General features: G+C 41.4%; 1 protein-coding gene across 1 annotated transcript in view; it reads left to right on the top strand.

The window, feature by feature from the left end:
- Nucleotides 1-27,536, top strand: part of KSR2 (kinase suppressor of ras 2) — a 530,220-nt gene that overhangs the window by 348,843 nt on the left and 153,841 nt on the right. Inside the window, exons 14-15 of the mRNA XM_033953868.1 lie at nt 6,623-6,671; nt 15,103-15,470. Of these exons, the coding sequence (XP_033809759.1) occupies nt 6,623-6,671; nt 15,103-15,470 (417 nt within the window). The remainder of the gene's footprint in view (nt 1-6,622; nt 6,672-15,102; nt 15,471-27,536) is intronic.

Below are 27,536 nucleotides of genomic sequence, written 5' to 3'. Positions count from 1 at the left end.
CCAGTATGGTTACAGTCAAAACAGGGGGCAGAGGCTAGATACAGCCCACTCCTCAATTCCCAATTTCTGTAGGCAGAGCAAGATTAGAACTTCATTGGAACCGGGCCAAGTCTAAATTTGGTTCATTCCCTCTATCATAGTCTAGACCAGTTTAAGAGACTGCCCCCCCAGCTCCTGTAAAGGATCTCAGTGCCATATTACTTAGGGTCCACTCGCCCTCAAGACTAGGCCACTTTTACCGTCCAACTGAGAACTTCTATACGTCTCTATTTATGTAGTGAGAAATAACCTCACAGCATTTACTCCAATAATTAAATAGTTTCCACAGAAGCGCTGAAAATACTATTTCTAAAGTACTATGTGGGAGTTCAGACTTCCACCCGAATCAAATAGTTCCAGGTGGTGGTATTCTTCATTATTCCTAGTACTTGTTCTTTTTTAATTCATTTTTATCCTTATTTCATTATCCACATTTCATTTAATAAATAGGGTATATAAATAAATTCATAACTTAGCTTTAGTTAATAGCCAGTTCCCCTTCCCGACGCGTTTCGCATGACTTTATCAAGGTCGGGGGAACTTAAACTTAAAGCTGAGCTTTTCCTGTTTCCATATTACAAAGAACTCCCCTCCCTCCCATGGATGGATCTTTAATCTTCTCTTCTCAGGGAGACCAAACATTAGGATAGTGATCCATTCCCCCACAGCAGAGTAAAGCCAGCAAAATAGGGTTACCAGATATCTGGATTTTCCCGGACATGTCCTCTTTTTGGGGGCTCCATCGGATGTCTGGAGGGCTTTTCTAATTCGCTGCTGTAGTACGGATTTTGCCATTTTGGGAGGGCAGTGGCAGCAATCTAAAAAGAAATCAACCCAACCGTGGTCGGCATTATTCTCCGGAGCTCCTTCCTCTTCCAGCAGCCTTCCCATCTGTCCCTTTCCCTTCCACCTGCACCTGCACCCCCTTCCCTACGGCCCTCTTTGGCAACTCTGCAGTGGCGGTGGTAATGTGAGAATAGTGGCTCTCATGGAATATGAGTTGTTCAGCAGAATTTTGTACGGATTGAAGAGGTGAGAGATGAGTACATGGGAGGCCCAAGAGAAGTACGTTGCAGTATTCTAAGTGTGAGGTGATGAGAGTGTGGACAAGGGTTTTGGTAGTGTGTTCAGAGAGAAGAGGACATATTTTTGTAATATTATAGAGGAGGAAGCAACAGGATTTGGCGGTTTGTTGGATCTAAGCATTGAAGGAGAGAGAGGAGTCACAGATCACCCCAAGGTTGCAAGCCGACGAGACATGGAGGAGGATAGTGTTATTCACACAAATAGAGAACAGCAAAAGGGGGAGGTGGGTTTAGGCGGAAAGATAAGGAGTTCAGTTTTAGCCATATTCAGTTTGAGATGGCGGTGAGACATTCAAGCGGCAATGTCGGACAGACAGGAAAGGATACCGTAACAGCAGTCTATGGTACTGATCTAAGAAAGGAGATTTCACCCTCTGAAAGCTAACCGAAAAATGGAAAATGTGGTGATTGGTATTTCAGCCCTTTCAAATTTACATCTGCTCTCTTTATATTTTACACAGTAGTAGGGGGACATGCATTTCTGCTTTATCTATTCAGTTTTCCATTCCATTCTCCCAAGTGTGCTCAGAATGGTTTACATGAATTTATTCAGATACGCAAGCATTTTTTCCCTGTCTGTTCCAGTGGGCTCACAATCTATGTAATGTACTTGGGGCAATGGGGGAAAATTAAGTGACTTGCCCAGGGTCACAAGGAGCAGCTGTGGTGCTGCATTCTATGCATAATCTAGTTTCTTAGGGTGTAGTTTCATTGTTGTCTACATATTCTATTTTTAGTTTGCAGTTAAACTCTCACCCATTATAGAATAAGTATCCGTGTGTGCGAAAAAGACATGCTTTTCTGTTGGAATTGACTGTGAAGGATCAATCTGTACTAATTTGGCTTGTTTAATTTTACGATGGGTGTATTGATGTTCTAGTGGTTAAGGTGCTGCTTTTTCCTAGGTGTGACTTGTGGATTATTACTAAAAATATATTTTTTTCATATAGAGGAGAGGTTGTTAAAAAATGGTTGGCTCTGGGTGTCAAATATGCTGGATATGTCACTGACAGCTGGATTTGTAATTCCAGACCCAATGCTGCAGCAGTAGAGGGTTTGTTTGGGTTTTTTTTTAGAGGGGGTGGGAGGGTTTAGGGGGGGGGTGACAATCTGTAAATTGTGTTGTACATAGAAACATGATGGCAGATAAAGGCCAAATGGCCCATCTAGTCTGCCCATCCATGGTAACCATAAGAACATAAGCAGTGCCTCTGCTGGGTCAGACCAGAGGTCTATCACGCCCAGCAGTCTGCTCACGTGGCGGCCCATCAGGTCCAGGACCTGCATAGAATCCTCTATCTATACCCTTCAATCCCCTTTTCCTTTAGGAAATCATCCAAGCCCCTCTTGAAACCCAATACCGTACTCTGTCCTATCACACCCTGTGGAAGCGCATTCCAGATGTCCACCACCCTTTGAGTGAAGAAGAACTTCCTAGCATTGGTTCTGAATTTGTCCCCTCTTAATTTTTCCAAGTGCCCTCTTGTTCTTGTAGTTTTCGAAAGTTTAAAAATCTGTCCCTCTCCACTTTCTCTATGCCCTTTATGATCTTGTAAGTCTCTATTATGTCCCCTCTAAGCCTCCGCTTCTCCAGAGAAAAGAGCCCCAGTTTCTCTAATCTTTCAGCATATGAAAGGTTTTCCATACCCTTTATCAGTCGCATCGCTCTTCTCTGAACCCTCTCGAGTATCGCCATATCCTTCTTAAGGTACGGCGACCAATATCTCTTCTTAAGGTACCTTAAGGTACGGCGACCATTATCTCTTCCTCTCTTTAAGAGATCCCACTTGCCTATCCCAGGCCCTTTTGAATTCAGACACAGTCTCTGTCTCCACCACCTCTTCTGGGAGACTGTTCCACACATCTACTACCCTTTCTGTAAAAAAGTATTTCCTTAGATTACTTCTGAGCCTATCACCTCTTAATTTCATCCTATGCCCCTCATTCCGGAGCTTCCTTTCATATGAAAGAGACTCGACTCATGCGCATTTACATTACGTAGGTATTTATACGTCTCTATCATATCTCCCCTCTCCCGCCTTTCCTCCAAAGTATACAGATTGAGATCTTTAAGTCTATCCCAAAACGCCTTATCAGGAAGACCACACACCATTTTAGTAGCCTTCCTCTGGACCAACTCCATCCTTTTTATATCTTTTTGAAGGTGTGGCCTCCAGAATTGTACACAATATTCTAAATGAGGTCTCACCAGAGTCTTATACAGGGGCATCAATACCTCCTTTTTCCTACTGACCATACCTCTCCCTATGCAACCTAGCATCCTTCTAGCTTTCGCCGTCACCTTTTCAACCTGTTTGGCCATCTTAAGATTGTCACAAACAATCCCACCCAAGTCATGTGTTGCTGAGATCTCTGGGGCTGTTTGTTATACATTACCATTTGCTGAATGTTTTTAAAAGGTTGGGAGGGAGAGGTACTGAACCTGACTATGGTTCATATTTTTGCCAGGAAACTTGCTGGGATGGAGTCCTTAGGGTCTCCTCTTGTGAACTCATGCGAAGTTTGCACAAATTTAGTGGTTTTTGAGCGTTCTTGCGCCACATGCTGGGGGGGGGAGGGTTTGGAAGCTACCAGCTCTGCTTTCACCTCACAGAAGCAGGTGATTTCACGCTCCGCTAACCCAGTGGGGTAGCTGCCATTGCTTTCAGGGCAAGACTCGGCTGTCCTTCGGGCAGCTAGGCAGCAGACCTTCCGCAGCCTAAGAAACGCAAGTCTAAGTCATCACTCCATTCACTTGTGTCTGCTCTACACCACTTACCACTATAGGTTCGACATTTCTGTTGCTTTAATAGTATCTTTAACATATAGAAGAGTAAACTAAACTAAAGCTTATCTTTGTATACCAAGGGGTCCTTTTATGAAGGCGCCGGTAGGGGTTTAACGCGCGGAATTCCGTGGGTTAAACCACCTGCTGTGCTAGTCACTAACACCTCCATTGACCAGGTGTTAGTTTTTTTGCTTGTTGCGGGGGTTAGCACGTGATGAAATGTCCTACGTGCTAATCCTGCTAGCGCGGCTTGATAAAAGGACTCCCAAGTCATCATTCTGAGAAGGCTCGACTCTGTTTACAGCAATTAAATAAATAGGGAATGATTTACAAATGATAAATAGAAGATAATAGCAAAATTTCAAAAGAATTAGTTTTCAAAATGTTTGGCAAATAGAGTAGTTTTTAAAGATTTACGGAAAAATTGAAACGAACTGGTACTCCTTAAAAAAAGGGGGAGATCATTCCAGAGTTGAGAGAATTTAAAGACCAAAGATTGACTGAAAATCTTGACTCCTTTAATCCCTTTTTTAGAAGGAAGGGAGAGTTAAATTGTTGGATACCTCTTGCAAAGGAGAATCGGTAAAAGTTCCAAAATAAAGGAATAAGAGGATCAAAGATACCATGTAGAATTTTAAAAGAAATACAAGCACATTTAAATTGAATTCCAAAATAAACAGGGAGCCAATGAAAACTCTGAAGCAAAGGGGGTCACATGGTCAAATTTACATTTTCCAAAGATCAGCTTCGCAGCAGTATTCTGAATTAATTGTAATTTATGAAGACAAATATTTGTAATGCCGAGGTAGATAGCGTTACAGTAATCAAGACGTGATAAAAAACTAAATGTGTAGAGAAGTTCAAAGAAAATATCAGAAATGTTAAAATAATTTCTCTCTTGTATTCACTGGAGGGACCTAACGGCAGAGTGGTTGTTAAATAAATATGCTGGGCCTAGGCTGCATCTTCTTCAGCTTCATGGCAGTTTTGTGGCCGCCTGTATCATGAGTTTCCAGGGCAATCGCTCAGGGGCTCTTATTCAAGAAGCACTGACTCCTATTAGCAGGGGTATGTATATAGATAAGTAGATGTCTTGCCATTTACAGAAGAGAAAATTTAAGCTGAAACTAAATCAGGAAAAGGCTAAATTATTTTTTGTATCCTCCCAAAAGATGATCTTTGAACCAACAATTAAGATCAATTCAGTATCATTTACAATAAGCCTCACAATTAAAATTCTGGGAGTTGTTTTTGATCAGATCGATGCAGTGGTTCAGAAGAGTTATTATAACTTGTGGAAACTCCGTACCATCAGATCTTACTTTGATGCTACCACTTTTACACTCTTAGTACAGACATTGCTTTTGAGTATTTTAGAAAAATTTGACTACACTGGCCTTGGTCCAAAATATAGCTGTAAGAATAATTTATGGCCTGAGGAAGTACGATCATGTCAGTCCTTATTATCATGAGTTGCATTGGCTCCCAGTGGAGGCCCGGGGAATTTTCAAGTTGGGATGCTTATATTATAAAGTAGCTTTTGGTGCTGCTCCTTCATATCTTGTTGATAGATTTGTTACTATGACACATGAGAGGAGTAGAAAATCTCACGCCCTATTTACGTTCCCTTCAGCAAAGGCCTGCAAAAGTAAGAAACACCATGGGCATTGTCTTTCTTATCAGGCTGTTTCTTATGACAAAGATTTCCCTCCATTGTTTTTAGATCTATATCTTATAAACATTACAGAAAGCTTTTGAAAACTTTTCTTTTCTCCACATTCTTGGCTAGCTAAATTTCTTTGCATTACATTATTTCTGTATTTTCCCATCGCATAATCTTTTGTTAACCGCATTGAATTGATGGTTATGCGGTCTAGAACTCTGCTATTATGTTATGAGACTTGACATTGAGGATATTAAGGAGGCGTGAGAGAAATCTAGTGGATCTGAGCAGGTCTCAAGAATCAGACAAAGAGGGAACTACAGCTTGGTTTTACAAAAAGGTTAATTTACTCCTAAATGTCAAAATGGAAATAAACTAGATATGTGAATTTGTGATGTAGCCCATAGCGACACTATTGCCTGACCTGTGACGATAACTGTAAAGGTCTGCCAGGAATTAGCTGAGATGGTATGTTTGTTTCTAAATTCTTTTAACAAAAGCATAGATGTTTCAAGGCCTACCTCTTCACTATCTTTGCCAGGCCCCATCACTCTCTCTAGGGCATGTGATTCTTGCCGTTTTTGCTCCCCCTTGACTTTTTGTAGTTCTTTTTATTTCAGATTTATGTTTACCATGTTGTAGACTGCTTTGCTTGCCTTTGCTGAAAATCTCATTAATCATTAGGGGTAATTTTACTAAGGGAACTAACAAATTATTTGCTATTAACTACCATGCAGCATTTAGGGAGCACCAAATCCATTAGTACACTTTAGTAAAAGGACCCCTATATTACTTAAATATTACAACTAGAAGTAATTCAAAATAGCAATTCATTCACGATACCATCCTTAGCATATAAATATATCCATAAATTAACAGGCATAGCCTATTCCATCCACCTCTCAGTATAGAAAGCTGAACTAATAGTAATCCTCCAACTCTCCTTCCATCTTCCACCTCCCAACATATGAATAACCTTAGTGGACAAAGTTTGCTGAATAGATTTTAAGGAGCAGTAAAGTACTAATTTGCATTGTTTTATTTCAGAAATGAAGGCAATCCATTACTTCAGATTGAAGTGGAGCCAACATCGGAGGTAAGATGTGCAACTCTAAGCCATTATTAACTTGTAATGAAATTTCTGAAACCCCTAAAAGTTTTGAAAAACTTCTAGACTTTTTGGCCCTCATTCTGCAAAACGCGTCTAAAGTTAGGTGCCTACGTTAGGCGTCCTTTAGAGAATCAGGTTTTAGGTGAGATTTAGACATCCAAACAGTGTCCTTAATTATATAATATTTTATTATTATGTTATTAGAATGGCAATTTTATGGTGTTTTTTTTATTATAATTGTAACATTGGGAACTGGATCTGTGTAATGCTTTTATTTCTTTCTTTTTCATCAGACAGAGTGACTGGGATTTGAACCAGCAACATTAGAGTAGAAGGCTGTAGGTTTAAACAGTGTGCTACAGAGGGAGCTAGCAAGTCTTATAGGCATTGTAAGGAAGTCTACTTTTGAGCCTAGTTTAGGCTTCAGATAGACCTGAGTTCTAAGGACGGAACTTAGACACAGTTTGTGCTTAATGCGATCTGCTAAATGGTTCTCTGGGTTTTTATTTTTGCTCTATTAAGCTCAAAATACATTTAATAAGCCAACCACATAAACAGGGCACATCAATGCAAAGCTATTGCATGCAAAACCTTCTATTTTTCTTGGCAAACAGTAATGCTATTTGCTAATTAGAGGGGGCACCTAAACATATAATGCTGGCATTGTTTTCGTATATTATATACAATCTTATTTTAAAAATATTTGTACTCAAAATAGACCAATGCTTTTGTCAGTATTAAGCACAGTAGTGTAAGTTCAGGGCTTGCCGACCTTTCAGTTGGCATCTCACAGAGCTTACTGACTATTACTTGGTGTCTCACCTCTAACTTATGTTTCTAGTTAAGTTTATTGAGGCAGTTTACAAATAAAAATTTAGAACCGCTTTTATTTGAATTTATGCGATTAAAAGATTTTTGTTTAAATAAATTGAAAATAAGGAGATTTTTTTGACCTATGAAAGAGACATTTAACCAAAGGTTGATACAAGCTTTAAGGTGTCTAAAGGCTTTGGAGGTCTTTCGCAAATTTTTGGGTAATTTTTTAAAGCCCTTTTTGCATGGATGTGCCAATATATGTTTTTAAAAAGCACACCTATGTACACACAATGTAAGAATATGCATCCCCACCCTGACAGATAAAAAGCTGAATGCAAGAAAACTGGACATAAGAAATCAGTCTGTCCCAGTATAGCAACACTTAAGATTCTTCAAGCCCAGTATCCGGTTTCTAAGAGTGGCCAATCTAAGCCATAAGCACTTGTCAAGATCCCAAAGAGTAAAACAGATTTTATGCTGCTTATCCTAGAAACAAGAAGTGGACTTTTTGGAAATTATCCAAACTATTTTTAAACCCTTCCAGAGGTTGGGGTAAGAGCAGATAGCTTAGCTGGATTTAAAAAAAAGTTTGGAAATTTCCTGGAGGTTAAGTCCATAGTCTGTTATTGAGAAAGACATGGGGGAAGCCACTGTTTGCCCTGGATCGGTTGCATGGAATGTTGCTACTATTTGGGATTCCGGAATCTTGTTACTCTCTGGGATTCCAAAATCTTGCTGTTCTTTGAGATTCTGTATGGAATGTTGCTACTCCTTGGGTTTTGGCCAGATACTAGTGACCTGGATTGGCCACTGTGAGAACGAGACACAGGAGCGAAACATCAATCCAGAACGACGACCACGGTGCTGAACTTCCGAAAAGGGAATTACGAAGGGATGATAGGGAAGAAAATTATGAAGAGGATAAGCAGTGTAAAGACGCTAGAGCAAGCATGGTCCCTTTTAAGGACACAGTCACCGAGATGCAAAATCTATATATACCACGTATCAACAAGGGATCTAAGAGGAAAAAGAACAAGGAACTGGCGTGGCTCACTGTAGCGGTGAAGGAAGTGATCAGAGACAAGAAGACTTCGTTTGAGGAATGGAAAAGGTCAAAAACAGATGAAAATTGGAAAAAGCACAAACAGCATCAAAGCAGATGCCATAAAGCAGTAAGAGGGGCCAAAAGAGACTAAGAGGAAAAAATAGTCAAGGAGGCAAAAAACCTTCAAGTCGTTCTTTCAATATATTAAGGGGAAATGACCCGCGAAGGAAGTAGTGGGGCCGTTGGATGACCATGGAATAAAAGGGGTGCTAAAGGAGGACAAAGCCATCACTAACAAACTGAACACATTTTTTGCGCCTGTATTTACCAAAGAGGATATACACAACATGCCGGAAGCCAACAGGCTATACGCAGGAAATGAAGACGGGAAACTGACAGGGTTGAGGGTCAGTCTAGAAGAGGTATGCAGGCAGATTGATAGGCTTAAAAATGATAAATCCCCGGGACCTGATGGCATCCATCTGAGGGTAATCAAGGAACTGAAAGATACTATAGCTGAACTGCTTCAACTGATAGCCAATCTGTCGATCAAATCATGAAGGATTCCGGAAGACTGGAAGGTGGTGAATGTTATGCCGATCTTCAAGAAAGGTTTGAGGGGTGATCCGGGAAACTACAGACCAGTAAGTCTGACTTCGGTACCGGGAAAGATAGTAGAGGCACTGATAAAGGACCGCATCATTGAGCACCTTGACAGATACGATCTGCTGAGGACCAGCCAGCATGGCTTCAGCAAAGGAAGATCTTGCTTGACGAACTTGCTGTACTTCTTTTTACTATAATCTATCAACCTACAAACCCCCAGCTCTCCCTCCCTACTATATCTAAACCCATGGCAACATCCCAGTTTTCTGGGGCTTCCATCCTTCTCCTCAAATAAACTCCCGCCCCCGACCTAGACACCTAAAAATTATACCTATCCTCCTCAAACAAGTCCCTCTCAAGAAACCTGACTTCCCTACTACTGATCCCAAAATCGGCCTTCTAAATGTTTGCTTAATAAAAAACAAACATCATCTCATTCATGACCTTATTCTTCAACACAATCTGCCAGAGATTTGGTTAACCAAAGGGGAAGAGGCATATATCAATCAAGCATGCCCCACCAACTAAAAAGCCAAAACTCAGTTCCGCTTAAATAAAAAAGGTGGTGTCATTGCCATCATCTTTCACATCTCACTTCCCCTTAAAATTGGAATCCTTCTCACTCCTAATATTCCACCACTAGAAACTCTACATTTTACACTCTCTAATAAATCGCCCCTCAATTTCTTACTAATTTATCTTCCTCCCCCTGTCTCTAAATCTCCTCTTTCTTCTCTCCTGTCTGTAATCGTGGATTTTTGCATCTCCCAGTTCAACCCCATCCTACTTGGGTGACTTCAGTATTCCCTTTGACCTACCAAACCACTTCAATACCACTGAACTGATAACTTTAACCTCAGACATTTCCCTAACCCCTCTGATCTCCTCTCCCACCCAGCAAGCAGGACACACTATTGATATGATATTCAGCCCAGATACAATAGCCCATCTCTTCCAAAACATGACAACTCACCCCCTACCATGGTCAGATCATGCCCTTATTAGTTTCTCTCTTCACTCACCTACAGATTATGCTTCAACCCCCCGTCACATTCACAACTTTCGAGATTTCTCTAAAATTACTACCTCCTCAATTCAAAATTCTCTCAACCTAGATGTAAACAAACTCGCACTTCTCAAACCTGAAGAACAATTAACCATCTGGAATGAAAAAGCAAACATATTTATCAATACACTAGCCTCTACCCAACAAAGAACCCATCATTTTTACCCCAAAAGAAAACCATGGTTTACGGAAAATCTGAAACTTCTTCGCTTACAACTCCGTTCCTCAGAATCTAAATGGCGGAAATCACAATCAACCCTTTTCCTCTTCCAATACAAAGAACTAGCAACCAACTACAAACATAATGCAAAAAAGGAATATTATACAAATCATATAAAAATGGCCCACATTACCTCAGCATTATATGCCATAGTTTGATCTCTCTCCCCTTACTCAAAAACAAATAAATCCTCAACCTCATCCAATCAGCCGTCAACAACTGACCTGGCTAACTATTTTGACCAAAAAATAAAAGACATTTGCCTAAACTTTAATAACACCTCATCTTCAAACTTCTTAGAACCCCCAAATCAGGATCACCATCATCCTTTTAGTTCGCTCTCTAAGTTTAAGTCCCCTTCATTAGCAGAGCTACAGAAACTATTCAATCCATAAATACTTCTAATAATCCACTAGAGAACATCCTACCTACTGTGCTGAAAAATTTGTTTTCAATATTTGGTCCATTTCTTTTAGAAATGGTTACCAAAAGCCTTTCAAGTAACACTGTGCCAAAATTTTGGAAATCAGCTCTAGTTGTTCTCAAACTAAAAAATCAAAATCTTGATGAAACTCTCAGTTCCAATTATCGACCTATCACTAACCTATCTTTCATTTCTAAACTCACGGAAAAAATTATCTTCCTCCAGATCTCTGAATTTTTTGAACAAACAAATGCATTACGCCCAAACCAAACTGGATTTCGCTCTAACCACTCAACAGAACTATCTCTACTAGCTCTCACTACCACTATATTTTACTATCATGACCATAGGAAATTAGTTCTTCTGATATCCCTTGATCTATCGGCTGCCTTTGACACAATTGACCATGATTTACTCCTCAATCGTCTCAAAGACAGCGGAATAACCGACTCAGCTCTCCTCTGGTTTTCCTCTTACTTTGCTGATAGGAACTTTAAAGTTCACTCTAAAGGAATCTCTTCTGCCCCAATCTTTCAAACTTACGGTGTTCCACAAGGCTCTATCCTTTCCCTTCTACTATTCAATATCTTCTTTGCCCCACTTTTGACATTAGCTCAATATATCAGATATACCCCATTTGCCTATACTGATGACATTCAACTCCTTCATCCACTCAACCCGGCCAATATCAATGACATTCAAGAAATCAATCTCAAACTTGACAAAATCAGCTCTTGGCTCTGAACTAACAGACTCTCACTAAACGTAGCTAAATCACGAGGGATTCTATTCTCACATAAAAATAAAGATTCTTTAATCGGACAAATATCTTTCGACTCAGTTCCCCTCCAAATAGAACCCAAACTCAAACTACTAGGAGTCACCTTTGATAAAGATCTTACCTACCATGACCAAAATCTGTTTCTACAAACTCCGCTTAATTCGTTCCATAACCTCTGTTCTAGAACCCACTTTGATCCAAATCCTAATTCATTCTTTAATCATCTCATTCATAGACTATTGTAACTCTCTTTACCATGGTATAGCTCAAAAAGAAGACCACAGATTACAACTAATCTAAAATACCGCAATCAAACTTATCTATAAGGCCAAAAAATATGATCATATTACTCCCGCTTCTTCGAGAGTTACACTGGTTACCAGTCTCTCACAGAACTACATATAAATTCTTCTTCTAACCTTCAAAATTAAGACCTCCCACCTCCCTGTTTTCCTAGACAAATTTCTCATTCCACATACCCCTCCTAGGGCCCTTAGATCTACGAATCAAAACTTATTGACAGTACCCTCAATCAAGGACCTATACTATACTAGAAATTCCATTTTTTCTGTAGTCGTACCCTCACTCTAGAATGCAATGCCACTTTATCTCCGCAATGAAAATTCCCTAAATAAATTTAAAACAAATCTTAAAACATTTCTTTTTAAAGATGCCTATCATTAAAGGGGGTGGGGGGGGAAAAAGCTTTTAAGAAGCAACATCCCCATCTTCCTTTTGTTACTTCCTATCCCACTACCCCTCCTTTTTATTTTTATTTACACATTGTAATTAAAACTTCCCTATCCCCTAGCACCTTTCGTCTCTAATAAGTCTTAATCTGTCTTAGTTCTAGTTTTACCCTCTTTTTATTTTATTTCAAGTAAATCTTAAATTTTATTAGATTTTTCTAATTTTTAATATTGTAAACTGTCTAGATACATGTGATGGTCGATATATCAAGTCATAAATAAGCTTGAAACTTGGAGTAAACAGGCGGATAAACAAGGTTGACCTGGTCAACATTGTGTATCTGGATTTTCAGAAGGTGTTCGACAAGATTCCGCATGAATGACTACTTTGAAAAATTGCGAGCCATGGAATCAAGGGTGAAATACTCACGTGGATTAAAAACTGGCTGGCGGATAGGAAACAGAGAGTGGGTAAATGGACAATACTCGGACTGGAAAAGTGTCACCAGTGGAGTGCTGCAGGCTTCGGTGCTTGGACTCGTGCTGTTCAACATATTTATAAGCGATCTGGAAATTGATACGACGAGTGAGGTGATTAAATTTGCTGACGATACGAAGTTATTCAGAGTAGTGAAGACGCAGGAGGATTGCGGAGACCTGCAATGTGACATAGACATGCTCGAGAAATGGGCCGTGAACATGGCAAATGAGGTTCAACGTTTATAAGTGTAAAGTGATGCATGTCGGTAACAAAAATCTTATACACGAATACAGGATGTCCAGGGCGGTACTTGGAGAGAGACCCCAGGAAAGAGACTTGGGAGTACTGGTAGACGAGTCGATGAAGCTGTCCATGCAATGCGCGGCAGTGGCGAAAAGGGCAAACAGAATGCTAGGAATGATTAAGAAGGGGATCACGAACAGATCTGGTCGCCGTACATGAAGGGTCCAGAGAAGAGCAACTAAAATGGTTAAGGGACTGGAGGAGTTGCCGTACAGTGAGAGATTAGAGAAACTGGGCCTCTTCTCCCTTGAAAAGAGGAGACTGAGAGGGGACATGATAACAACATTCAAGATACTGAAGGGAATAGACTTAGTAGATAAAGACAGGTTGTTCACCCTCTCCAAGGTAGAGAGAACGAGAGGGCACTCTCTAAAGTTAAAAGCGGATAGATTCCGTACAAACGTAAGGAAGTTCTTCTTCACCCAGAGAGTGGTAGAAAATGGAATGCTCTTCCGGAGGCTGTAATAGGGGAAAACACCCTTCAGGGATTCAAGACAAAGTTAGACAAGTTCCTGCTGAACCGGAATGTACACAGGTAAGGCTAGTCTCAGTTAGGGAGCTGGTCTTTGACCTAGGGGCCACCGCAGGAGCGGACTGCTGGGTACAATGGACCACTGGTCTGACCCAGCAGCGGCAATTCGTATGTTCTTATGGTCTTGATGGACCTTTGGTCTGACCCAGTAAGGCTAGTCTTACGTTCTTATGTAAACTGTAATTTTTCAGAACATGGAGTCCTCACGTTCAGTAACATCAATGGTTCTGATTCTATATATGTTACCGAAAAAGTCAGTGCCAACTAGTGAGGCGCTAAATGTAATTCTATAAAAGTTGGGCACCTTCTTTCCTAGATTTTAGGTGCACCATATTTATGCCAAGGTTTTCTTGGAAGGGAAGGGACCTGGGACTTGTATACCACCTTCAGCTGTTCGCCTCCCCCTCCCTAAAACTATGTCACTCCAAAAGATTCCTTGACAAAATCTTCGCCTTCCAAGCTGCCAAACTGAACCCATGGCTAGCCCAAATGGTCCTTGAGGCCCCCACCTACCTCGGGTTTAGACAATTACTCAAAACTCACCTATTCCATGGACAAGACCCCTAACGCCCCTCTTCAAAGAACCGTAACCTCCTCCTTTCCCCCTCCACCATTCTACCCAGCCTACCCACCCCAACCCTCTCCCCCCTGACCTACTCGTCCCTTCTCTCCCTAACCTCAACTACTTCGTTGCTTCCAACTTTTGTTGAATTGTTGTGAACCACTTGTAATTTTGGATAAACAAATGTGAACCGCCTAGAACTCCCTGGGTATGGCGGTATACAAAAATAAAGTTATTATTATTTTTGTAGTTTTACATACAGGTCCTTCAAGCATTTTCCCTGTCTGTCCTGGTGGGCTCACAATCTATCTAAAGTACCTGGGCCAATGCAGGATTGAATGACTTGCCCAGGGTCACAGGGAGCAGAGCAGGGTTTGAACTCACAACCTCAGGCGCCTAACTTGAAAACATTTCTATAGTGCTGCTAGACACACATAAATCATGTAAGAGACAATCCCTGCTCAGTAGAGCTTACAATATAATTACACTTAAAACAGACAAACAGGACAAATAGGGGTTAGGAAATTTCTTAGAGAGGGAACGATGAAACAGACATAGGTACTTTACAGCTGAGTGAGAGTTAGGAGTTAAAAGCAGCCTTGAAAAAGTGGGCTTTTAGCCTATATTTGAATATTGCTTTTAAAATATCAAACTTTATGTAGAAGAAGCATGAAACTAAAGTTTGTGAGCAAAATATATATTGTTCTTAAATAAGCAAATGTCCTATACACTGAAACAAATCATCAGTCTGTACTCTCCTATCATTCCTTGTTAGAGGATCAGATATTCCCTTTTTGTTCCCTCTCTATTCTCTTCTCTCCATTGATGTTTTACAAGGAGCTTTTGTGCAAGCAATGGTAAAAAGTCTTAATAGTTTCTTTCTTCTTTCAGAACGAGGAAGGGAATGATGAAGCTCAAGAATCAGAGGATGACTTTGAGGAAATGAACCTCTCGCTTCTCTCAGCCCGAAACTTCCCCCGCAAGGCCAGTCAGACCAGCATCTTCTTGCAGGAATGGGACATTCCCTTTGAGCAGCTGGAGATCGGAGAAATGATTGGCAAGGGCCGATTTGGTTTGGTATATCATGGCCGCTGGCATGGTGAGGTGGCTATCCGACTCATTGACATAGAGAGAGACAATGAGGATCAACTGAAGGCCTTCAAGCGGGAAGTGATGGCTTACCGGCAGACACGGCATGAGAATGTGGTTCTATTCATGGGGGCTTGCATGAGCCCTCCCCATCTTGCCATAATCACCAGGTAAGACCTGAACACCACTCTTTCACTAGAAAAGGCTCAGTAGCCACTTTGTCATTGAATATTCATTAGAGAAGTACTGATCACTTTTTATATAAAATACTTGCTCATTGCTCATTCTTGTGCTGCTGATTCTAGAATTCTGACAGAGTAATACTGGTTGTGAGCAGATAGGATTTTGCATGCTCACATGTATTGTATTGACTGGAGAGTTTCTGATGAAATTTCAGAGTTAAGGACAGGGGATAACCTATTTGCTAAAGAGAGGTTTGAATATGGAATGAGAGGAGGTAGGGGGGAGTGTGGCACAGAGGTGGGTTCAAACCCATATTGCTCCTTGTGACTCTGGGAAAGTACCTAATCCTCCCATTGCCCCAGGTACATTAGAGAGATTGTGAACCCACCAGGACAGAAGGGGACAAATGTTTGAGTACCCAATAAATTCATGCAAACCATTCTGAGCTCCCCTGGGAGAACGGTTTAGAAAATTGAATAAATAAAGAAATGAGGGGTCCACGGGGCACTTTTTATTGACTTGAGTATAGATAGGGAGGGAGGGAACATAAGAATTGCCATACTGGGACAGATTGAAGGTCCTTCAAGCCCAGTAACCTATATCCAACAGTGGCCAACCCAGGTCCCAAGTATCTAGCAAAATCCCAAGTAGTAGTAAAACAGATTTTATGCTGCTTATCCTAGGAACAAGCAGTGGATTTCCCCAAGCCATCTCAGTAATGGCCTATAGACTTCTCTTTTAGGAAATTATCCAAACCTTTTTTAACATAGTAACATAGTAGATGACAGCAGATAAAGACCCAATTGGTCCATCCAGTCTCCCCAACCTGTTTCAATTTAAATTTTTTATTCTTAGCTATTTCTGGGCAAGAATCCAAAGATCTACCCGGTACTGCCGAAATCTCCATCATAACCTACTCCAGCCCATCTACATCCTCCCAGCCATTGAAGCCCTCTCCAGCCCATCCTCCCTCAAATGGCCATATACAGACCATGCAAGTCTGACCAGTACTGGCTTTAGTTCATTATTTAATATTATTTTCTGATTCTAAATCTTCTGTGTTCATCCCACGCTTCTTTGAACTCAGTCACAGTTTTACTCTCCACCACCTCTCTCAGGAGTGCATTCCAGGCATCCACCACCCTCTCCGTAAAGTAGAATTTCCTAACATTGCCCCTGAATCTACCACCCCTCAACCTCAAATTATGTCCTCTGGTTTTACCATTTTCCTTTCTCTGGAAAAGATTTTGTTCTACGTTAATACCCTTCAAGTATTTGAACGTCTGAATCATATCTCCCCTGTCCCTCCTTTCCTCTAGGGTATACATATTCAGGGCTTCCAGTCTCTCCTCATACGTCTTCTGGTGCAATCCTCCTATCATTTTCGTCACCCTCCTCTGGACCGCCTCAAGTCTTCTTACGTCTTTCGCCAGATATGGTCTCCAAAACTGAACACAATACTCCAAGTGGGGCCTCAGCAATGACCTGTACAGGGGCATCAACATCTTCTTCCTTCTACTGGCTATGCCTCTCTTTATACAGCCCAGTATCCTTCTGGCAGCAGCCACTGCCTTGTCACACTGTTTTTTCGCCTTTAGATCTTCAGACACTATCACCCCAAGGTCCCTCTCCCTGTTCCCCTTCTCGACAATAATTCCCTTAATGTATTAGTCCATTCCCTTGTAATCTCTAAATTGGATTATTGCAATTCTTTATTAAAGGGGGCATATTTAAAAGATATAAAACGTCTCCAATTTATTCAAAACACAGCAATTAAGATAATTTCAGGCTCAAAGAAATTTGACCACGTCACTCCATTACTACAAAAAGCTCATTGGTTACCTGTTATACACAAGATAACATATAAAATTGCTCTTCTAGTTTTCAAGACTATACAAACCAACGCCCCAGTATTTATAGATAGACTTTTGATTCCGTATGACCCCTCGAGAGTTCTCAGATCTACTTCTCAGTTTACCCTTAACGTCCCTTCCCTGAAAATAATCGGAACTCGCCGTGCTCTTATTTTTTCTGTAACTGCTCCAATGACTTGGAACTCTCTTCCCCTATATTTAAGAATGGAATGAAATTTGCAGAAATTTAAAAACAGTTTAAAGAGCTTTCTTTTTAAAGATGCCTTTAACTGAAAATACAATGCTTTTAGTTAAAAACATATTACTTATCAATTTTAGCAATTTCTAAAATTGATAATTTTAGCAGTTTCCAAATTTGACATATATCTTTGTCAGCAATCTTTCTTTTCCCATCTCCCTTATGTATTTTCCTTCTATGTACTTTTTCTTTAAAATTGTAGTTCTCCCCCTCTTTCCTATTGTTTCTTGTGACCTTACAAAGTAGTTACCCAAGTATGTCTCATAATGAATCATGTACGTTTAATTTCTTAAAATGTTAATGTTCTTTTTATTTTTTTTTACTCTTTGTACAACGCTTTGTACCTTTGGATAAGCGTTTAATCAAAAACATGATTAAACTTGAAAACTTGTCCATGCATATCAGCTTTTCACTTCCCAGCATATACGGTTCCTTCCAATTTTTAATCCCCAAATGCATTACTCTGCATTTCTTTGCATTGAATTTTAGTTGCCAGACATTAGACCATTCCTTTAACTTTTGCAGATCCTTTTCCATATTTTCCACTCCCTCCTTGGTGTCTACTCTGTTACAAATCTTGGTATCATCTGCAAAAAGACACACTTTTCCTTCTAACCCTTCAGCAATGTTACTCACATACATATTGAACAGGATCGGCCCCAGCACCGAACCCTGAGGGACTCCACTATTCACCTTTCCTTCCTCCGAGTGACTTCCATTAACCACCACCCTCTGGTATCTGTCCAACAGCCAGTTTCTAACCCAGTTCACCACTTTGGGTCCTAACTTCAGCCCTTCAAGTTTGTTCAACAGCCTCCTATGAGGAACCGTATCAAAGGCTTTGCTGAAATCTAAGTAAATTACATCTAGCATATGTCCTCGATCCAGCTCTCTGGTCACCCAATCAAAAAATTCAATCAGGTTCGTTTGGCACGATTTACCTTTTGTAAAGCCATTGTTGCCTCGGATCCTGTAACCCATTAGATTCAAGGAAATACACTATCCTTTCTTTCAGCAACACTTCCATTATTTTTCCAACAACCGAAGTGAGGCTCACCGGCCTGTAGTTTCCTGCTTCATTCCTGTGACTACTTTTGTGAATAGGGACCACATCCGCTCTCCTCCAATCCCCAGGAACCACTCCCGTCTCCAGAGATTTGTTGAACAAATCTTTAATAGGACCTGCCAGATTTCACCACATTCTCCAGCAATGAATTCCTGAGTTTTTTTACACATGTGAAGAAATATTTTCTCCAGTTTGTTTTAGATCTACTACTTACTAGCTTCATCACATGCCCCCTAGTCCTAGTAGTTTTGGAAAGAGTGAACCCTTTCTACTTCATTCAGTATTTTATAGAGCTCTAGCATATCACCCCTGAGCCATCTTTTCTCCAAGCTGAAGAGCCCTAGATGCTTTAGCCTTTCCTCATAGGTTAGTCATCTCATCCCTTTTATCATTTTTGTCGCCCTTCTCTAATTCTGCTATATCTTTCTTGAGATATGGCAACCAGAACTGCACATGGTATTGGAGGTGCTGCAATACCATAGAGTGATACATTTTCATCTTTGTTTTCCACTCCTTTCCTGATAATTCCTAACATTCTATTTGTTTTCTTAGCTACCGCCGCACACTGATCTAATGGTTTTGATGCCTCCTCAACAATGTCACCTAGTCTTGGTTAGGGTGCTGGTCTATGACCAGAGGGCCACCGCATGAGCGGACTGCTGGGCATGATGGACCACTGGTCTGACCCAGCAGCGGCAGCTCTTATGTTCTTATGACTCCTAACACAGAACCCAGCATCACATAGCTATAGTTTGGGTTCCTCTTTCCCTCATGCATCCTTTGCACTTGCTCACATTAAACGTCATCTGACATTTTGATGCCCAGTCTTCCAGTCTCAGAAGGTCTTCTTGCAATTTTTCACAATCCTCTTACGATTTAACAACTTTAAACAACTTTGTGTCATCAGCAAATTTGATTATCTTACTAGTTATTCCCATCTCTAGATCATTGATAAATGTGTTAAAAAGCAGCGGTCCCAGCACAGACCCCTGGGGAACCCCACTATTTACAATTAACCCAAAAGCTGTGAACCTATTAGTGAAAACAAATATATATCACTTTGTTGCAGGAGGAAAAGCCTCGGAACCCCATTAGGGAAGGAACTAGAGAGGGTAAATAATATCATCAGCATAAAAACCTCCTATAAGCTTGTGTTACAGCTGGTATTTTAAACTTAACTGTTAGTACCATATGTATTGTCCAATCAACACAGTTAGTGTTATTAGCGGTAGAAATGTTGATTATAGCAGTCCAAAATACACTTAATTAGTAGCAGTAAAAGTTGTTAACATTGGTAATAGCAGACCTCAGTGAACTTATCTTTAGGCGTCAACCGATGATGGCCAAAGCGTTTCGCCTCGTGGCTTCCTCAGGGATAGAGAGGGAAGAGCATTCAAATTGGCACAGCATGCTTATAATGCTAATGTGTGGGCCAATTTGAATGCTCTGTATATACAGTATACTTACATTATATTATTTTAATATATTTTTCTAACTCAATATTTTTGCTGGTGGACTCCATTGGTTGATTTGGTCCTTTTCATTGGATTGCTCATCAGTAAAAGACTTGGAGTTGCAACCTCTAGTGTCCTCTGTGAAGATGTAAGGGATTCTCTTTCAAGTTTTGGATTGGATTGCTTTTACAGAGTTTCAAAGCAATGTACATTTTAAAATTAATAGGAACACAGACAATTAAAATAATATACAATTACATAGATATGACAATAAAACAAGAGGAGAAAGGGAAGAACTACAATTGTTATAGGAAAGAGAAGGTTTTAACACAAGGTAGGGATGTACGTTCAAGAAAGAGCCTCAGTTGCTTTCCTAAGAGTCAAATGTCTCTTTAAACAGAAAGCTTTTTTAGTTTACCTTTGAATTTATCTAGATTTTTTTCTTCTTTCAAATAAGCTGATAATGAATTCCAGATTTGTGATGCCATGACTGAAAAAAATTGTGTTCTGATGAGTATTGACGACCCTTAAAGATTGCACTGAAAGAAGGTTTTTTTCCTCTGATCTAAGTGTTCTTGAAGGGTGAATGGACTACGTGTCCCAGAATGTACTGGGCTCTACAGCTCAGTGCTGAGTCACCTTAACAAGGCAACCCTGCCGAGTCAGGGGGTGGAACTAAGCAAGGAGTTGTTTACCTGCCCCAAAGTAAAATCATTCAGAGAACTCAGGCTTACCGGTCTGTAATTTCCTGAATCTCCCCTGGACCCCTTTTAAAAAATTGGCATAACATTGGCCACCCTCCATTCTTCAGATTCTACAGACAATTTTAGCTACAGGTTACAGATCACTAACAGCAGGTCAACAATTTCATGTTTGCATTCTTTTAGTACCCTGGGATGTATACCATCCAGTCCAGGTGATTTATCACTTTTTAACTTGTCAATTTGGCTTAGTACATCTTCCATATTCACCGAGATTTCTTTCAGTTCCTCTGCATCATCACCCTTGAAAACCATTTCCGGTTCAGGTAGATCTCTTACATCTTCTTCCATAAAGACTGAAGCAAAGAATTTATTCAGTCTCTCCACTATGGCCTTATCCTCCCCGAGTACTCCTTTTGCTCCTTGATCATCCAGCAGTCCCACAGATTCCCTCATAGGTTTTCTGCATCTGATGTACCTAAAAAAATTGTTTTGTCTCTGACAAGTTTCTCTTCATATTCTTTCTTAGCTTTCTTTATCAATGCTTTGCATCTAACTTGCCAATGCTTGTGTCTTTTCTTCATTCAGATCCTTTTTCCGTTCTTTAAAGGATGTTTTTTGGCTTTAATAGTCTCTTTCAGTTCAGTTCAGTTCAGTTCAGTTCCTCTTTTTTCCACTTTTGTTAATACATGGAATATATCTGGTCTGGGCTTCCACGCTGGTATTTTTAAATAACATCCACACAAGGTTTACCACCCCTGGGTCCTCCAGGATCATCCCAGTGGTTGTTTTCAACGTGTCCAGCCATTTTCGCCTGGTTCCTTCGATCTTCCCAAACATGATGTCCTTCTCCAATGATCTTTCTCTTCTGACAATGTGACCAAAGTAAGACAGTTGTAGCTTCATCATTTGGGCTTTAAGTGACATAGCCATAAGGGGAGTGTGTGGTGCAGTGGTTAGAGCCACAGCCTCAGCACCCTGAGGTTGTGGGTTCAAATCCCACACTGCTCCTTGGGCAAGTCACTTAATCCCCCCCATCGCCCCAGGTACATTAGATAGAGTGTGAGCCTGCCGGAACAATGCTCGAGTACCTGAATGTAAACCACTTAGACTATAAGTGGTATTTAAATGCATAAATAATTTTTTTTTTTTTTTTAAATAGCCGGTTTGATCTCTTCCTGAATCGATTTGTTAGTTTTTCTGGTGGTCCACAGCACACCAAAGCTCTGTCTTGTTTCTGTAGTGTCCAGCTTTCACCTCTGTAACTGACCACTGAGAAAATGAGTGTGTGGACAAGTCTGATCTTTATTTGGAGTCTTATTTCCTTGCCTCTGAATATTTTGTTGAGATCATTCATTGAAGTGTTATTCTCCAGAGTATTTCTTTCCTGCTAGTTGCTTCTTTGTATATGACAGAGCCCAGAAGATTGAAATCCCGAATAACTTCTATTCCATCGCCTTCAAGCTCAAAATCTTTATGTTCATGATCTTGTCTTGTTTATGTTTAATTCTAATCCCATGTTGTGATTTTTTTTTTAGCTTTGACTTTGAATTAGTACAAGCTGCAAATCACCACAGATCTGCCCTGAAGATTTTAGTTATGCTGCGTGACTTCTCTCAGTTTAATCTAAATCCAGCCAGGTATCAGCCAGTGAATATTTAGAAGATACCGGAGAGAATAAAAGCTAAGAGCATAAATAGACAGTGTAAGTCATATGACTGGTACATACCAACCACAATCATATCCATATCTCACTTAATGATTTCTGCTTGTTTAAAGTTAAACACGAGTAAAGATGAAATTAATCTAGAGTTTCTAAGGCTCTATAAAGGGAGCAGTGTGGATTTCCCCAGGTAACATAAGAACATAAGAACATAAGCAGTGCCTCTGCCGGTCAGACCATAGGTCCATCCTGCCCAGCAGTCCGCTCCCACGGCGGCCCAAACAGGTCACGACCTGTCTGAATCACTAGAAGGGGCTCCCTTGCCACCTTGGTATCTCGTTTAAGTCCTGCCTTCCTATCGAAGTCCTAGCCCTCCAGTCTTGCGCATGCACGACCTGGTTGGTTTATACTCATTACCTGGTTAACATTCTATACTTGTGTTACATCCCAGCTCCTCCCTCAGTAAGAAGGTCATCTGGCAAATCCACAAGTTCATCATCTCGCAAGAGGGTACAAATCAGCATAAGTATAGCATAAATAAGAGTGGTGACCCTGACTCCGTATCTCACTTAAATAAAGTACTTTTATACCTGGAGGACCATGTTCCCTTTTGTTTGGACAATTATGATAAACCAATAAGCAAAGCCAACATTTTCTCATTCTGTAAAACTTTATTTTTTAAATCCCTCTTCACGCCCACTTTTTATTTGCTATGGCTGCTCCTTTATCATATTTAAAATAATTAAGGTCATAAATCAGTCAATAAACATCTATCGACAGCCTGTCTGTGGTATTACAGAATTGATTGATTCATGGCAGAAACGTTTTCCTCAATCAATATTAGGTTAGGAGGGTGAATAAATCTTGTTAATAACTTAAAAACAGCAGAGTCGATAGTGATGTTAATACACCCTTTGACTGCATTTCTTTTCAGAAGGAGAAAAGAGTCTGTGAGTGAGGAAAAGTGACTATAGGATCTTGGAATCTGTAGCAGAGGGAGATTGAGAGGGGCAGCTTTCGTAGTCCCCTTAAGTTCTGCACTTTCTACATCCTTCTCTATAAATATTTCCTCTGACAGCAAGCATTCCTGTACTGCGCCTGAACAGTTCACGTCACATATGAATCTGTGACATTAGGGACCACAGCTCATGTAAACATCTCTTTTAGTAGACACACTGGTTTGCCATTTTCCAAATTAGAGGCATAGTTACTAAATAGAGCAAAATGACACCATTTCCAGTGCACTAAGTGAGACATTCTAGACCAGGGGTGCCCACACTTTTTGGGCTTGCGAGCTACTTTTAAAATGACCAAGTCAAAATGATCTACCAACAATAAAATTTTTAAAAACACAAAGCACACTGTACGCAGAGAAAATGTTAATTATCATTTATATTCTGGGTTTTTTTTCAAAGAGATCAATCAGATGACTTTACGCAATGTCACTTCAGTAACAACCATACAAAAATAGACAATAGCGGGTTTTAGCGCAGGGAGCTGCGCTCAATGCTCATAGGCTCCCTGCGCTAAAAAACGCTATTGTGGTTTAGTAAAAGGGGGTCATAGTGCAAAATATAGACTGCAGATTTAAATTCTCAAAATGGCCACATTTTGATCACTAAATTGAAAATAAAATCATTTTTACTACCTTTGTTGTCTGGACATTATTCAAATCTTGTTGGTCTCAGGCTCTGGTTGTCTTCTGATAACTCACTTGCCAGGGTCTCCTGCCCATTTGTTGTTTTCTTCTTTCACCATGCTAACCATCCATCTTCCATCTCTGTCCAACCTTCTGTTTCCCTTCCCTCCCCCCAAGTCTGGCATCTTTCCTTTTTTTCATCACCATCCACAGATCAACCTGTTCTCAACTACCCTTTCATCCTTCATCTCTCCCTCCTTCCCCACCCCCCAGGGTCCACCATCTCTCCCTTTCTCTTCCCAATTACCTTCCTATCCAGTATCTCTATTCCTCCCTCCATACCATCCCTTGTTTCCAACTTCTTCTCTGTCTGTTCCTTCCCTCCCTAATCCCATTGTCCACCATCTCTCTCCCTCTCCTCTATTTTTAAGACCCATTATTTCTTTTCCCCAAAGTCCGGCATATGTACGTCTCTTTGAACCCCTTTTCTCCCTCCCTCCATGTACTTCTACACCAGGGCCCCCAGAAAAAGAAATGTACATGTGTTTCACTTTACACCCCCCTCCCCCAAAGGCCTGACCCCCCCCCTTGAAGGTCTGCACATTCCCCCCCAAAGGTTGACTCCCCCCCTGAAGGCCTGCACTACTCCTTGAAGGACTGCACCCCCCCTCCCGAAGGCCTGCCCTCCCCATATCCATTTACCTAATTCCAGCAGAGAGCAGTCTGCAGAGAGGATCGCTGGTACTTTAGCGATCCTTGCAGGTTGCCATAGGCCTCAGGAGCTGTCTTCCCTCTGCCCCAATCCTGTCTCTGACTCAGAGGAGGGGCAGGACCAGGCAAAGGGAAGACCTGAGGCCTATGGCAACCTGCAAGAATTGCTAAAGTACCACCTGCCACCGGCTGTCTCCCATTCGTCCCCTTTGGAGATCCCCACAGGAACAAGGAAGTTAAATTAATAGAATACTTAGGCACAGGAAAACAAAGAAATGCAGAAGAGACATACCTCCAAGAACTGCCCCGTGTGTCACAATGCTCATTAGTGGAACTGAAATGCAGAAGAGACATACCTCCAAGAACTGCCCCATGTGTCACAATGCTCATTAGTGGAACTGAATAAAAGACAAGTACAATGGATTTAGAAGGGGTGCACAGCTGGCCAGGTCCGGGTCATCCTGCCCTTCCTTTCCCCCGGTCCGCGCTCGGGGCTCACGCCTGCCTGGTCCCGCACCGACGCTCGAATGGTGCCGTCAACTCCCGCGAGTCTGGCGATAACCAACAGCGCCATTTGGGTGGCGGTACAGGACCAGGCAGTTGCGAGCCCCGAGCGCGGACCGGGGGAAAGGGAGGGCAGGAGGACCGGACGGCTGTGCATCCCTCCAAGCCGTGCACCCGGGGCGGGGGCGGACCTCCCCCCCCCTCCCCGGTACGCCACTGATTGGGAGGCCGATTTTGGGGGTTTTAAAATTGTATATCGGGCAGCACTAGGCCTCGGCTCTTACCTCAATCATTACAAACGCTTCTATTTCTTGTGGTGCGCTGAGCTCCATCCCCCACCGACCCTTCACCCCGCCCTTCCAGCACTCTGATTGGCCGGCGTTCTTCAAGAGGCGGGCCAATCAGGATGGGAAAAAAAAAGAAGGGAAGAAGGGAACCCGCTCTGCGATCGACTGAGGTCGCCTGAGCGAACAACCTGTCGATCGCAATCGACGTGTTGGGCACCCCTGTTCTAGACAGATGGGTTATTTCACTCTGCCTCTGTTGTACTTCACTGGGCTTCCTAGCTCCACCTTCAGTTCTTTCCTTCTGCACATCTGCCTGCAGTAGTGTTTGTTCTACTCTCCCCATTTTATTATTTTTAATCCAATGTCCTTTTTTTTTGGGTAATTTGGTGCTTGAAGCGATTTTGAAACTCTGCCTGCTTGAGAATTCACAGACTTCAGTTTGTAGCTAATAAGCCGATCCCACTGGGTACTGTTACATTACATTACATTTACATTTCTAGACCACAAAACCTGCATTGTTTTCTCTGGAGCTCAGGGCTGTCCCTGACATGGTCTCAACTTTGTTATGCAGATGTCAAGCACAGGCTGTTAGGTGCCCTTAGGAGGCTCGGCAGGATGGTGACTGTGTCTTCGCACCTCCACCCATTCTGGTGCGCAGGGGTGGAGGTGTAGTCTGACTGGCAGCCCGAAGATCAGCTTTCTAGACCCATTCTCAGCATTGTGGCAGTGAAATTTCTTATCCAGCTACTATGAGAGAGCTGAAAGCAGGTTGCTGCACAGTTTCTCTCACAGCCTGTGAGAGACATCAGGGGAGGCTGGAAAAGTGGGGTTTTGAGTGTTTCTAGATGTTTCCCCTCCTGAAAAATCCTAAAATCATATTTTTTAGAGTTTGGGAAGTATGAAAAATATTGTGGTTTTGGTGTGAATTTTTTGATGATGGCCATCTTGAATGTTTAGTGATCTTTTTTTTCTAAAGCACCCTGCTTCTTACCTTGAAACCTGCTGGGATGGAGTCCTCGGGCTTTCCTCATGTGGATTCTTGCTAGGATTTTGCAAATGTAGTGCTTTTAGAGCATCTTTGCACTTTGTGTCACATGGCACAGCAGGGGGGGGGACATCTAGCTTAGCTTCTCCCCGGTAGGGTGGCCATCATTGCTTTCAGGGCTCGGTACAGCTGGTACTTCTGTTAGCCAGGCTGCGGACCCTCCGCAGCCTGAGAAATGCAAATGCAAGTCATCTAAGACACTTTTTTAAAATTTCTGAAATTTTTGTGGTCCGAGTTTCAGAACAAGTGTTCTTCCCCTGAGCAGTCCGTAGCATCTCTTAGTGGCATGGTGCCTTTGGGCATGTCCTCACCTCTGCCTGCTGCAGCATATCTTGTGCTTGAAGGCAAGTGCTTCAGGTTACTTTCTCAGCTTCTGTATGCCTTAAGTGTGATTAAAATGCTGCATCTTCATCATACCCAACAATGCCTAGAAATTCTTTAGAATCGCCCAAATAGTATCCGAACCAGAGTTTATATAATTTCCAAACAAAATAGCCTCTGCACACATGGCCCTCAGCTAATGAAAACAAACTAAAAAGCCACAGTGCTTTTACAATGGCTGACTTTGTGCCAAATTTGGAGTGACAGCTGATGTCATATCTTCATGGAGAAACTCCTTAGGAATTAGCCTATCATCCTAAATTAATAGACTTTAATTCCAGCTAGAGTTTTGTATCAAAAGCATTTATTTGGAGCACTTTATTTACTATATAAACTATTATACAAGATCATAACTGCATTACTTGCAATTGCATTACACTCACCGTTAAAAAAATGCATAGAGTAGCCCCCCCCCTCCCGGACTACCTTATAGTTCCCCATTGTCTAGTGGTATATTCAGGGCAGTAGTGATTCTCAGTCACTCTTGCTC

Source organism: Geotrypetes seraphini, chromosome 8 (genome assembly GCF_902459505.1).
Source record: "Geotrypetes seraphini chromosome 8, aGeoSer1.1, whole genome shotgun sequence".
NCBI classification, from domain to species: Eukaryota; Metazoa; Chordata; class Amphibia; order Gymnophiona; family Dermophiidae; genus Geotrypetes; species Geotrypetes seraphini.
This window is presented reverse-complemented; position numbering and strand designations above follow the sequence as displayed.